The 14,789-nt window shown below is 33.3% G+C and overlaps 1 protein-coding gene across 2 annotated transcripts; it reads left to right on the forward strand.

Annotated features, from left to right (window-relative positions):
• Window positions 1-254: 254 nt before the first annotated feature.
• Window positions 255-5,349, forward strand: LOC8270271 (F-box protein At5g39450). 2 transcript variants are annotated; one of them, XM_025156863.2, is made up of 3 exons: window positions 255-660; window positions 931-2,828; window positions 4,784-5,349. In XM_025156863.2, the coding sequence occupies exons 2-3, from the start codon at window positions 979-981 to the stop codon at window positions 4,794-4,796; spliced, it is 1,863 nt and encodes a 620-aa protein (XP_025012631.2). In that variant the 5' UTR covers window positions 255-660; window positions 931-978; the 3' UTR covers window positions 4,797-5,349. The 2 variants fall into 2 exon arrangements, with proteins under 2 accessions (XP_025012631.2, XP_015573002.2); XM_015717516.3 differs by having other exon boundaries at window positions 255-2,828.
• The last annotated feature ends 9,440 nt before the right edge of the window (window positions 5,350-14,789 follow it).

Here is a 14,789-nt window from a genome sequence, read left to right on the forward strand (position 1 = left end):
TAGTATGTTGGATATTAATCTATTATCGGAATAAGTTATAGGATAATCTTTTATTATAAATTAAAAATCACAGATTTATTTTTATAAATGTGTGGAATCAAAATGGTAGTCTTTTTACTTTATTCCTAAATTATTCTCTAAAAGAAACTAATAATGAATTGTTATTATCATGCAGGATGGTCCACTTAACATGTGCAAGGTAAGGCCTATGATTGGAGTTTTTTATTTTTTCAAAAAGCAAAAAGAATCGTTGGACTCTAATAATGCGGTGAGAATAATATTGGGAGTGTTTCTACTTTTTGGGTCTTGGTTTTCTAGTTTGAGAGTAATGGTTCAAAATTGGTTGGCTGCCTGGCCAATGGCTAGCGAGTAAATCAGAGGAGGAGGGACCAAAAACAAAACTAAAGCCTAATTTCCAAATTCATAAATTTTTCTCATCCTTGAGAGAAATTAAAGCACAGGGTGGACTTCAATACAGTGGTGATGTATCAGACTTGACATCACTCAATTTTAGATTCTTTTCAATTCCCATACAATCCATCTCCCTGTCTTTGTTCTTTCTCTCTTGTTTAATGTGAAAAAAGCCGAATAATCTGAAAGAACTCTAGTTCATTTGTGGAGAATCTAGAACAAACCCAGTTCAGTTCTTGTGAATCCGAGGCAAGTGTTGTTCCAGTTTCGAATAAACTGAAATAGGCCCTGTTCATTTTGCTGGTTTTTGTCTATTTTTATTTTTGCCCTCTATTTTTATTTTTGCCCTCTATTTTTATGAGCGTATTAAACAACTGAGTCATTCTGATTCCAGGTCTTAATCTGTTTCATTTGCTCTTAATATGTTTTCTTTTTAGAAAGTGAGATTCTTTAGGTTATTGGATCCTTTTGCTTTTTATTAGATATAATTAGATAATTATTTCATTTTTCATAATTCAGTTCAGTATTGCTTGATAAAGCTGTAAACAATCATTTAGAATTGGTCAGATGTCTGAGTTCTGCGGTTCGAGCTTGCTTCTAGCTCTGCCTGATGATGTGTTTGCCATTGTATCTCGGGCACTCTCGCCGAGGGACATATGCAATCTCAGCCTTTGTTGTCGGAGTTTATGTGTCCTTGTTGCCTCGGAAAAAGTTTGGCTAACCCAATGTGACATGGTAGGCATCGTTCCTCATCGGGACCTCATTGAGTGGCGAAAGGGTGTCTCATCATACAAGGCGCTTTGTCGCTTCCTTGTTAGCGTTAAACCATTGATGGGAATTTGGGTTCATCAAAACCCTGAGCTGGGTAATGTTGTATATGTATTGCCTGGTTTTGTATCTGTTGTTGGATGTCGAATAATACCACAAGAGCTTGGCCCTTTAGGAATTGAGGATGGCCCTATACTATGGGCGCCTGTATTTGAAATTTTAGGAGATCATGATGGTTCTGTTTTATTTCTTTTACATGGGAGAGAAAAAGGAAATGACTATATTTATCCTGGTTCAGTCAAGGGTGTTGAGGAAAACTGCAATATACTGTTGCTTGAGGTTGAAGCTGGGCAACAAAAGAGTGGCAAATTATTATTGCATAGTAAAAGCTTGGCTTATAATTCAGATAAGGAGCAATCAAGAAAGATTTCCAGGTCAAATATTGGATTGTCAAGGTCGCAGAGTATGCTTGGACAGTGTGATTCTAAGGTGCCTTTTAGCCGCTTGGCTTTTAGTGACAGAAGAAAGTTGATTGAGGTTGTAACAGGTCATATTCATCAAAGTGTACCTGATTCAGCAAATGGGCCGCTATTTCCTGGGTTTTGTGATGATAACAACTCCCAAAAAGACATCTCGCTCTTATTTGAAAGGAGAACCCTCCTTCTGCAAATGTATAATCTTGGGCAAAGTCACTTTGACTGGAAGGAAGCTCCTGAATTGCCTTCTGATTCTACTAAACTGCAATTGAGCGAGACTAAAAGGAGCCTTGATCACTCAAGTGGATATTATAGTTCTCTGAATGGGGATAGTGAAGCAAAAGTCATCATGAAGAAGACTCTTAGTGGGTATTTTAGGTCTAGCCTTAAACAAATCTTGGGGAAGTCTCCCTCTATAAATGGCAGCCGCATAATTTCGAAGAATAGTTCAAGCAGTGAGAATAAGCATGCACAACTTCGTGAATTTTTGAGATCAAGTGATACAATAGGACTGACGCTACATGCCTCCACTACTAGGTTATCTTCTTATCGAGCATGGCCAAATATGCATGATAGTCGATTTGCTCTATACAAGTTACCCTTACGGGTTCCAAGAGCCGACCAAGAGTTTGCTGGTTTATGGGGCGGGACTTTTGGTTGGCCTCCTGGGAAGCCTACAGAGGATAAGCCTGGAAAGGCTCTCTTCTTTCTCTTGATATCTTATGAGGAATCTGGGGGGCAAAGGCAACTAATTGCTACCAAAATATTGGAAGGCACACATTATGTTCTGCATCCAAATGGCTCAGCAATGTTTATAGTGAATATTGATGAGCCTTCACAGGATCCATTTCCGTGGGATGTAGATGCAAATTCCAATCCTGTGAGTGTAACACAGGCATTTATAGGTGAGGGTATTGCAAATGGATATGGTTTCAGATATCCCGGCTCAAAGCCTGGTTCCCTCTTCATAATTCAAAATGGTCTTCTTGCCTTCATTTGGAAGGAATCTAGAGCTGTCTTGACCTTGCAGAAACTGAACTTGCAAGAGCTTTTGAAGAAAGGTGAACGGGTGCCTGCTCTACCTCCAATTGCCAACTTTTCATACTTGACCAAGTCCTACTCAAATGTTTTTGCCAGCTTCTCAAATGTTTCGACTTGTTTGTCTTCGCCAAGGTTTGCCTTCTTTATTCAATTATTACTTTGTGTTTTTGTTGTTGTGATCAATATCAAAGGTCTTTGTGAAAGTTCATTTCAATTTATATCTGACTTTTCCCTTGTGTTTTTGTTGCATAAATAATGAACCTTATTCCTCTTAACTGTTCTTTTCTCATTCCTATGTCATGTGGATCTTTGCATCAGTGTGAAAGGTCTTAGGATGTGGTATGGAATTTACAGAACATTCAGATGCCCATGCAATTGACAGGGCTGACCCATGGAATATTTAGGCGGAGTAAAGTTATAAAAGAATATATGATTTAGTTTCTGAATTACGACAAATTTGCTGTTTGGTGCAAGATCATGCAGGAACAGGTTTCAGGATTAACTTCAGAGTCATTGTTGATTTTTACCCATGATCTCAATACTGATCCTTTAATTAATGAGCCAGCCTTCTTAGGATGGTAAATGCTTAGGATGCATGAGTTATCTCTGCAACATTCTTTTCTCTATTTAATAAGCTGTTTAAAAGAAATTCAAATCTTTCTGAAAACCAATAGAAACTTGAAAATGAAAGAGCATTAAATTTCCATGATGACTTTTGTTTCCCTTCTTCCCCTCACTCTTCCACTGAAACTTAAAAATTTGCACCAACTTTAATAGGATTTGATGCCACTCTGTCACAGCCTCACTCTTTCTGCTGGCCAAAAAGTTTGCATCTTCTATTTTATAACTGTGTCTTTGTTTTATCCTCTTTCTTAAATGGTTCTTTTGGCTTTGGGTTGCATGGCTTCTGGGGTTTCAACTCTTGGAGGTTGAGGATATGGTTGTAAATAGATGGTTTGATGTTGATGAGGGAGAGACAGTCATTGTCATTGCGATTGCCATAGAGGACAGAATGGGTTCTTTTCTAAAAGTTGTGTAGCATTGTGTTGGCTTATAATAATTATATTTTTTAATTTATAGTCTTAAGATTAGTCAGAAAGTTAACTTAAAAACATATTTATATCTAACCTGAATTAAAAGAAAAAAAGAAAAGAGATCTGTTACATTTTGTTAAATTTTTATTACAAAATTGATATGAGGGAGAAGAGCGAAAGACAGAAGAAAGAAAGTTGTAATAGAAAAAGGGTTGTTTATACAATAGGACTCCAAAATTGAATATATGTATTTGAAAGTTCAATCTGTATAATTATGAATTACAGACCAGCAAATGTCACTTATTAGATTAACCTTTTGAAGAACACGGGGCAAGCTTTTGTTAAATCAATCTCCTTTTTTCTAGCTTTTGAATTTTTTATTTTTCAGATGGGTTTTTCCGTGGTGAAGTTCCTGGATTTGAAAACAAGGAAACATAGAACAATATTTGGAAATAATGTGTTCTGGGTATAAAGAGATATCTTAAAGAGGCATTCAAGGTTTTTATTTAATTTTATTATTTTTATCTCTGTATAGTTTAGATAGCTTTTTCTGTTTTCCACCTTGGCATGAAAATGGGTTCTAAAGCAATGTTCAGTTCAACTTTTGTGATTCGGCAGCTTGGTTTTTGTTAAAGGGGAGCACTGCTGTAAGGGTAATAGGAGTTCTATTCTTATTACTGAAGCTGTCTTTATTTCCTTATAAAATTTTTTCTTTAAAAAGTAAAACTATTTTGGCTTCCAGAAGTATTTATAGCAAGGGCAGAGGATTATTGCTTTGATATCAAGTGATACCTTTGAGTGTCATTGGATATATGCATTGCACTTCAAATTTCACTTGCCTCCTTCACAACATGGTTACATTCCTTCTAGTATATGGGTTCCCACATCTTTTTCATATCTGTTTAATTGATTCTGTATCGGTCCTCGCCGAAAGATAAATTTATAAAGCTAGTTAAGCTGTAATGTTACTTTGCAGTGTATGAATTTTATTGCAATTACTGCAATAGACATTATATAATCGATGAGCTTCTGAGGTCTGCTTCTCTTTGACAGGCAAAAACATTAATAAGACAATCTTTGAGTATTCGAACCAAAAGGACAGAGATCGAAGGGTTGTCCAACATTCATCTAGTTCCTCGTGTAAGTTTCAGTTGGTCTTGGACTTAAATTATCCCTGCTGCACTCTTTGATTATCATGTGCTCTTCAGTGCTGCCCTGCGAGTACTTTGATGATCAAGTGGTCTTCAATGCAGCTCATTTCTATAATACTAATTCTCTTCTCTTGAATGAGAAAAAGGTTAAGGTGATTCTTATTTATCCTAGATTAAAATTTAATGATTTTTATGACAATAAACAACATTAGGTTTAAGCATCTCAGTGGAAGTAGACAATCTGGTGTACTTGTAAGTGCAAGAAAGATAATTCAAGATTATAAATTATCCAAATTGCAATTGAGTTGTGACATAGGAAACAGAATAATGCTGTAACTATTCCAAACTGGGTGTGTTTGCCGTCTTTCTCGAAAATTACATCTACTGTATCATCTCATCTGAATGGTTCCAAGCCTGGCCTTATCATCGTGAATTGCCAAGGCAACATCTTTAGATTTTTTTTTTTCAGATGTTCAAGGCTAGATTTCTTTTCCCACCCTTGAGGTTTGCCCTTTTGCACCTTCCTCCCTCTATATATATAATGTCCAAGATTAATTGCACCATCATCAGTTTCTCAGCGGTCACCTTACAATATAACATCATATACCCTCAGCATTATCATTATGATGCTATATATTATCTCACATCTCGCACGATTTTATAGATATTTTTTTTATTTTAACTATTAAAAAAAATTTATCTGTAGAATTATCTAGTAAGAGCACAGTAATAATAAAAAAATAAAGACTTAGCTAAAGATCTTACTTAAATAGCAAGAGAATACCTTATAAATCACATGCATTCTATAAAAGACTTATTGGAAAAATATATATATATTACAAAGTTAAACTTATAGATTCAGACTTCATATTTATAGTGTATAATTTTAGAAATTTTAGAATTTTATATTAGAATTTTCTAAATTAATTGTATTAAATATTTTATCTTATAGAGATTTGAGTATGGACCCGCACAAATTTAAAACTTTTTAAAATATAAATAAATATCTTAAAATATATAGTTATCATGAATATATAGAAGCATGAGATTATGTGTTATGTTGTCAAAATGATAAATATACATATAGCCAAGAGCTTTTAGAATAATGCCAAATTGATTCAAATTAATTCGGAAGACAAAAAAAAAATTATGATTTTTATTATATTTCATATTTAGAAAGAATCATAACAATAAAATGGTGGACAAATTTGAGATGTCCAAATTTCATATTAATATGAATACCCCCCACCATTTTATTAAATAATGCAACATCATCACTTGGTGTATCTACCTTCCCATTATACCATCAGAATTTATAAGTTCTTAATTAATTTATAAAAGACTAACGTTATATTCAAGGAATTGAAAAAAAAAAATTAGCTGTTCTTGATCATGATAATTCAACTGAAAATAATTTTCAGTGCCATCCTAAGATTTAGTACAAGGAAATGAAGGCATGTGTGCTAACATATATACAAATACTGAGCAAGTATAGTTTTACTTATTTAGTAGGTACAAAATTATTTAAATATAATATAAAATTCTCATTAAAAGAATTCAACAACCATGTGAAAATATATGAAAGACAGAGAAGTCTCGAAAGAGGTGAAGACAAAGAAAATACAACAATAGCAAGTGCAAAGTATAAGTAGAGGTCCTTCTGGTATGAAAAGTAGAACTTTTAGAAAACTTTTGTAGAAAACACTCTACAACTCTACTCTTCTCTACATACTTAGAAAAATCTTTGGTGTACTCTTAAGCCGTGTGTTTATTAATTTTTTGTATCAACAATTATAGATTATCAGTTATGTAAGTACACTTTTAATATGTAAAGTGTGGTAAGTTTTTATATGTTTCTTGTTTATATCTTATCAAAGTTGTCTTGTTAAATTAATTTGATAACTTTAATTTGTTTTTTTTTTTTATAGTTTTATATCTTCTTTTAATTGAGTATTTAAGTTTATTATTATACTGCTTATTATAAATATGTATACTAATGTGTATATTCTGGATTTTCTGATAATAATTAAGTTAATCATCTGAATTGATTATAATCCTGTTGTCAAAATAAGTTTTAATTGAATATTTTTATATTAAATTATCGATATTAAAAAATTATAGAGATAAAATGAATAATTAACCTTAAATATTAAAGATAAAATAAATAGTAAACCTTAAATGGTATCAGAGCTATCCCACGTCATATAAAATGGAATGAAGTGGTATTTTTGGATAAATAAATTTTGCATAATGAGACATATTCAAAATTAATATAAAATAAAGAACTAGATATGATAATAGAATATTTAGATAGAGAAATGGATGTATGATTTACATCAGAAAGATTTACGAAAATTAATATTTCTGAATGAGTAAGTAAAAAAAGATCATCCAATTATTACTTATAATACAATAACACTTGAAAGGGCGTCTTGCTCTTCCACGCCACAAAGTGAAAATGAGGAATTTTCTAGGAATATTTTTTTTTGATGGAATCAGACAATTTAATAGACAAATAAGCCATCCACATTATAGATTAGAGACTTCTATACCAAATAAAAAGTTCTAGAATGATGAACTTACATTTTCATATGTAGAATACAAAAAAATATCTTAGAAAAATATTTAAAATAAATAAAATAGGCTTTAATACTGAGTTTTACTCTAAGAAAAAATTTCTATGATATCTTTAATAAAAGTATTATAGAGAGTTAAACACTTTAAAGATAAATATTAGTTTTGATTCTTAAATATATGTAGAAATTGGCATAGAATAATCTATACATTCTCCAAAAATACAATACAAATTAGTGAAAAATCCAAAGCAGTATCATTTAAAACTAGACCATTAAGTACACATGATAAACCTATTATTTTAGGATCTGTAGGCACTCTAATATAATAAAATAACTATACTAATCTATACTTGCAAACTATAGAAAGACAAGCAAATGGAATAGAAATAAATTCAAAAATAAATAAACTAATCATGTACATACCAAGGGAAGAACCATCATTTTTAAACCAGAAAAATATATAGATGAATTTATTAGAGAATTAACGAGTTAAATAGCTAAATAAATAAATTAAAAAAAAGCACCTCAAGTTAGTATTCTCTCTAAGTAAATATATGATATTAATCAACTAAAAGAATTGGATGAACCTCAATTAGAAGAATTAGGAAATATTTTAGATAAGCAACTTAATTAAATAAAATATCAAATCCATGAAATAATAAAAAATTTAGAAATAAAAATTTTAGACCTATACCAACTTACCTAATAGAAAATTATAATATAAGACCTTCACCAATAAATATAAGGTTAGAAAGAAATCCAATCAAAATATTTGTTGAATGAGATGGAAACAGATTAAGATAATGAATATAGATGGTTTCTCTGATTATCAGATTTTGAATACTTTAAGACATATGTTAATGTACAATTGTGCGATTAAGAAAGCTATAAATAATATTATAAACAAATATGCGAATCAATTATGTCACTTTCCAATATTTTCTTCACTCCAAAGTTGTTAAGAAAGTAGGAGATAATTCATATGAGACTATCTTGGGAGTTAGTGTTATCTTCACCATGAAGCAAACAAGGGTTAAAAATAAAGGCAAAATTAAAGATTGAAGGTCAAGAAGAAGAAGAGGTAGAGGAACTCCTAGTGAGGAGGCAAGGGCAGAACAAAAGACGAGTGTCCCTCAAGGACATGTCACCTTAAGGGACTCATATCCAAGCAAGCCAAGAAGATTGATAAATTTTATAGGTTTCTCAAGCATGTTCATGAGGATCTCATTGAGATGCAAAAACATCATGGCATTCCTCTTTGTCATCTGAATTTTTAGGCTATTTGAGGATGAGAGTAGTGAAGAAGAAAATAAAAAAGATGAAGAATCTAGTCTATCTAAGGATCTTTAGTGTCATTCATCATCATTTCTTCATGCATTACATGTTTGTCTTACTTTAATTTATAGTTTCTTTATTTCTTTTATGGGATTTGTGATTATTGCATCCTACATTTCTTATACTTTCTTTATAATTAATGCAATACTTCTTTAATTGTTTACTTATCTCCTTCCCCTGTTTCTCTCCTATCTCTATTATTATGACATGTCTATACCATTTATTTTTCTCTATTTTCTTGTCATTACTTCTTTCCTTCTTTTTTATCTTGACCAATGGAGAGAAATATGTATATTGAGTACATAATAAGATATTATAAAAAAAAAAAGAGTCATATATGAAGAGATATTAGGGGAAGAAATGTTATAAAGTTGCAAGGATTAAGGGGGAACATCATTAATCATAAGTTAATAGGTTAGAAAAGGACTATAGGGGAGGTATATCAATTACTTCTTTTATAATATTGAATTTGCATGATTTATTTTATTTCATTTTTATCTTATAACTCAATTTGTTTGTCAAAATCAAAAGGAGGAAACTCTTAGTTGAGATGCTTTTATCATTAGATTAAAGTCTCTAATTTTGATCTTGATTCTTAAATTGAGTGTTGTACTAATGAGTTATCAAGTGCTGATTCTCCTTAGAAAATTCAATTTTCTTAAAGATCGCGATCGCAAAATTCAAAGCCTATCAAGGAAGGTTATCTTAGCAAGAATCAGACCATACCTTCAAGAAGTGCGACTGCATAAAGTGATAGTTTTATGTCAGTAGGTTCTACAGGTGCATTGAGCAAAATTGCAATCGCTATATGCAGAAATGCGACCGCGATATTCATGTTGCTTCAAGATTGTTGCAAACCACCAACAGATACTTTTGAAGCGTTGAATCACCATTTGCCCATTGGGGATATTTCAAGAATCGCGATTGCATTCTGATATTGCATTTAATACACTGCCTTAAAGCGAATAGAAAGGATTTTAGAGTATAAATATCATCTCAAATGGCTCTTTAATGGTTGATCAACAATCTCTTTGAACCAACATTTATTGTGTTTCATCCTACACTTCTTACAATCAATCTCTTATTAATTAAGCATGTTTTGTTATTGTAAAAGCTTTTATTACTCTTGTGAGTATTAATGAAAAAACTTGGGTTGGATTTGAGAGTTAGTGACACAAACCAAACTAGCACAACGAATCCTACTCCAACAAGGAGTCTTGATAATGCAAATCCTACTAGCTCAAGGAATCCTAATCCAACCCAAGAGTCTTGACTCCACTAGAAATCTTAATCTAGCAAGGAGTCTTGATGATATTAGGAGTTCAAGCAACAAAAGGAATCCTAATTCAACTAGGAGTCCTAGTCTGATTTAAATTACAAGTCAATGAGCTTATCCAAGACATTTGGGCTAAGGACACATCAAGGCTTGAAGAATTCGATTTAAGTTCAAGACTCATTAATCTATTTAGTTTATTGGGCTTGAATGAATCTAATTACGCTTAAAGAGACGAAAGAAGCTGAATTAGAGCATATGAAGAATTTGAGCCTAACTTGGCTTATGTTATAAGGCCCATCTATATGGCTTATGTAAATTAGGGTTTTAGGGCTTATTATGGGTGGCCACACATGTATTTTAATCTAATTGGGACTTTATTTAAGTTATCTCTTTTAGTTAGAAAATTTATATTTATCTTAGATGAAATGTAAATCCTTATTAGTTAAGATTTAGAATTTTCTAAGGCCTATATAAGGCTAGTACAGATTTTGATGTAATTAATTAAGTTGAAGTTGAATGATAATTGGTATTTTTACCTTAAAGCTTGTTTGCTTTGTCTTTATGTTCTTGTTTGAATGCAAATCTTACTTATCAAGGAGTTGATATATCCTTGTAGCGTACTTGGAGTTGGGGTTTAAGGAACTTAGTTTTTCTTAGGTTCTAATTCTTGATCATCTTTCTAAGTAATCTATTTTCTAACCTTTCTTAGGGGTTGAAATAAATTGGTTCTTAGAGTGTTCATGTTAATATGTTGGGGTCCGCAATTCAAAAGGGGTTCTCAAGCTTATTCATGGAGGTTCCATATCAATTAATCTAGGAAAAACTTTTGTAAGGGTTGTGTGTTAGCCATGAAATTCAAGTTGTAAGGTTTGGTGTGAGCCAAAACAATAAGTTTGAAGTGAGCTTGGGAAAACTCCACTATATTTATGAAAGTGAGTAGTGGAATACCCAATTGGAGATTGGAGAGTGGACGTAGGATTTGTTAACGCTTGAATCACTATAAACCTTGTGTGATTGCTTTTCTTCCCCATCCTTAACCTTTCCATTTAAATTTTAATTTACCATTTTTTCTACTTCAGCAATTCAACCCTCTTTCTTGGTTCATCTATGGCAAACAAATCAGGCTACCAAACTACATATTTTACTCGACCCTACACATCACAATGCAATAATCATGGGAAAAGTATATTTGTCAAAGTTTAGTGTCGACATCGGCATGACACGGGATGCTACACCCCCGTATCATAATTTGGAATAGCGTTGATAAAGAGGCAGAAACTCAATTGTCTAGCACAGGGAGCATACTGCCACGTGCCTTACTGTGTAAGTTGTCAAAGTTGGCCGAAGTAAAGATGCCTCCATATAGGAAGCTTGCACCATCATGTGCCTTCCCGTGTACATGGACTAAAAGGGACCGAAGCTAAAAGCATCCACATGGGGAGCTTACACCCCCATATGACTTAGCCGTGTAACTTGATTCTCATTCTGCATTGTGAAAGTTGATTGATGCCACACCACCCTATGGTCCCCGTGTCATGTGTTTCATTTTTACTATTTAAAGGTTTGGGGTTTTTTTAAGGGATTCTAACTTTTATATTGCTTTTAGAGAGAGAGAAGGCTTTAGCAATTCAAAATTCTCTCTATTTCTAGGGTTTGTTTCAAGATTATTCAAGGAACATCAATTCCATCTTTCTTTTGAAGATTTGAAGATTTAAGTTAGAGGGTTTCCCTTGCTTTTCATCTATGAATAGTTCGAGATTTTCTTTTCCTATTTCTTCTTTCTTATTTGCAATATAAAGTAACTAATCCTTTTGCTATTTGGGTGTTGATGAACCCTAACTTGTTTTCAATAAATTGATTCAAGTTTTGTGCAATTAGATCTTTCCTTTGAGTTGTCTTATTCCTTTAATTGCTTAATTACTTATTTCAATTGATAAGTCGACATATTGATTGGATATTATTTTTATGAATTGATTAGAGTTAACTATTTATAAATTGATCACTCTTAGGGATTGAGAATTTATTGGGATACTAGAGATAGATCTACAAGATTATTTGGTATATAAGTTCCTTAAGCTTAATGCATGACCTAATTGAGTGGGTTTGAGAAGAAGTTTATTTCCCTCCTCTTAGGAATTAGAGATTTAATCACTTGAGAAAGATTTTTACCTAACATTGCAGAATGCCAATTCATCTTCTAGGTTTGATTTAATTGCTATTTGATTCATAAAGTGTTTAACTTGTTAGAGGGATTCAACACCTGAATAAACTCTTTCTTCGATAAATCTTATTAATAAGTTTTATTATTATTTTCAATTTATTTTACTCTTTACTTACAACAAATCAACAATATTCTGTTTGTTAAACATTAGTCAAAGTCTGAAAATAGTATTCATAAAATTAAGTCCCCAGTGGAACGATACTTGTACTCATTATTTTATGACTTGCTACGATCGGTGCACTTTGTCGTGTGTGGATAGTGCGCATCATCAGCCATCTTCTTATTCTTCTTCAGCTCTTCTAATAGGCCATTATCCTCTTTTTCTAGCCCTTACTCGACCTGCTTTAGTTCTTGCGCCCTCTTGTTATTACCCTTAGCCTCTAACTCAGCTTTTTTATCAGAATCAGTGTTTGTCTAAATGTCCTTAGCACCGTTGTCTTAGAATTCACATTTGTCCCTGGAACTATACTAGATATCAGTGGTTATGACCGACTTCTTTTCACCCTCCTTCCATACTTTTAGGAGGCAAGAGTCACCCATTATATACTCTTCACTATCCAATCCCCAACCACTCGACACAATGTCTTCAATCTAAATGTTGGTCGAAGGGGGCTTTGAATAATAGACCTTGAAGTAAAACTTGCCTGAAGACTGCCCTAATAGATTTTCACACTCATCCTAAGGAAGTTGCTTCACTTGGTAGCCTCATAGTCTATCAGATCCTAAATTTCTTTTATTAGATGATTGCATCGATTTGTCATATGCCCAAAATTTTGGAGATGCTCACAATATTAGCCATTATGAGGGTTCAGACCACTTCTCGGTGTTAGAGGCTTGAGTTTCGTGCTCCTTACTAGGTGATGGAACACCACAAATAATGGTGTCCTCAACTCGACGAAGGTTCTTTGTAGGCTTTTTGGCTCGTGTTTTGGTTCTATTTCTGGTTCAAGTGCGAGTATGTCTTAGAATGAGTTCATGACCTCCTCTTCACTAAAGTTACGGATGATCATGGATACATGGTTTGGGGATGGTGTGTTGTTGTAGTTAGTAGGTTTCTTTTGGTGTTGGGCTGGTCAAGGTCGGTTAGTTTTTCAGGATCAATCATTTCTTGAATTTTGTATTACAGGCAGATGCAATTGTCGGTGTAGTGTTCAAGTGCTTGGTGGAATTTATAGTAGATGTTTAGCTTGTATCCAAGTGCATTAGAATATGGTGGGTTTCCAGCATATATTAGGTCCAAATCCTTAATTTTCAGCATCCCCTGCATCTTATACAACCTTGCGCTCAAACCACTGACAACTTCATTAGTGGCAAAATCAATGTCCTTCTTAGTCTGGTCAAGCACAAACTCATCAAACCCCCAAAAGATCTGGGGCACTCCCCTCCTAGCAGGATCTCCAGCATTAGTAGTGGTAGCAATATTGGTAGTTGTGGTAGTAGTGGTAGTTGCAGCAGTGATAACAACTAAGTCAATAGCAGTAAGGGGATTAACTATCGTAGGGGCATCTAGTGCAACTGGAGCAACCGATGGGGTTCGGTTTGCAGCCATTCCAGCTAAAAGTTTTTGGAGCTCCTCCTGAATCATACCTCTCAGGTTATCGATGACATCGTTCTTAAGGATCTCGACATCCTCCTCATTAGCTCTCTCGCTAACCATTTCAAGTATTGCTTTCGGTGACAAAGATTGGTGCCTTGGTCTTTCAAGGTATTCTAACATGGACCAGATCTTTGGTGAAATTGAAAACCTTTATAGTCTACCTTTCTTTTAACTTTTCCAACCTAAAGGAGAATTTATATGGCTTCAAAATAAAGAGTTAGTGTAATGCATGAGATGCATGGTATGCATGATGCACATGCAATACAAAAGGGTTAGTAAACACAAAGAAGTTTACAATATACTATATGACCATCCTTCTAACCTTATTACTCTCACAAACAGTACGAGGTAAGTCTCTCTTTTCTAGGATTTTAGGCTTGAACTTATTATTAACAGGGGATAATAGTCTCGATGCACATACCAAAAGCTCTCAAAGTAGATTAAAATAGATAATGTGATATTTTCCAATATAAGTGTAAAGCCTGCATATTTTTGGGCCTAAAGCCTAACATCACATTTCTTGGGCCAAGGCCTTCTAAGATGTGGACTTAAACATTTAACAGAAAAATATCGCACATAAGAAGCAAGACTCGATTCTCTTTAGTGGATGAAATATAGGCATAGGTTGGCCCCATAATCGAAGACTCTGTCTTTTAGTATCTTAAGTCACGCATTGTAAGGAAGTTTGGATATCCACTCAACTTTCAGTAGTTACGTGTCTCAAGTGTTCATCATAAAGAGGAATATCTAACTATGGGTAATTTAGATTTATGTATTAGACACTAAAAAGGAATAGGTTTATGAATCTAAAAAGGAATATCTGACTATAGGTAATTTGCCATTGGTGTGGGTATTGCACCTTCTACTAATGTCGATGAGTTACGATCTTTAGGGCAATTCTGA

The sequence above is a fragment of the Ricinus communis genome, chromosome 7 (assembly GCF_019578655.1).
Source record: "Ricinus communis isolate WT05 ecotype wild-type chromosome 7, ASM1957865v1, whole genome shotgun sequence".
Classification (NCBI taxonomy): domain Eukaryota; kingdom Viridiplantae; phylum Streptophyta; class Magnoliopsida; order Malpighiales; family Euphorbiaceae; genus Ricinus; species Ricinus communis.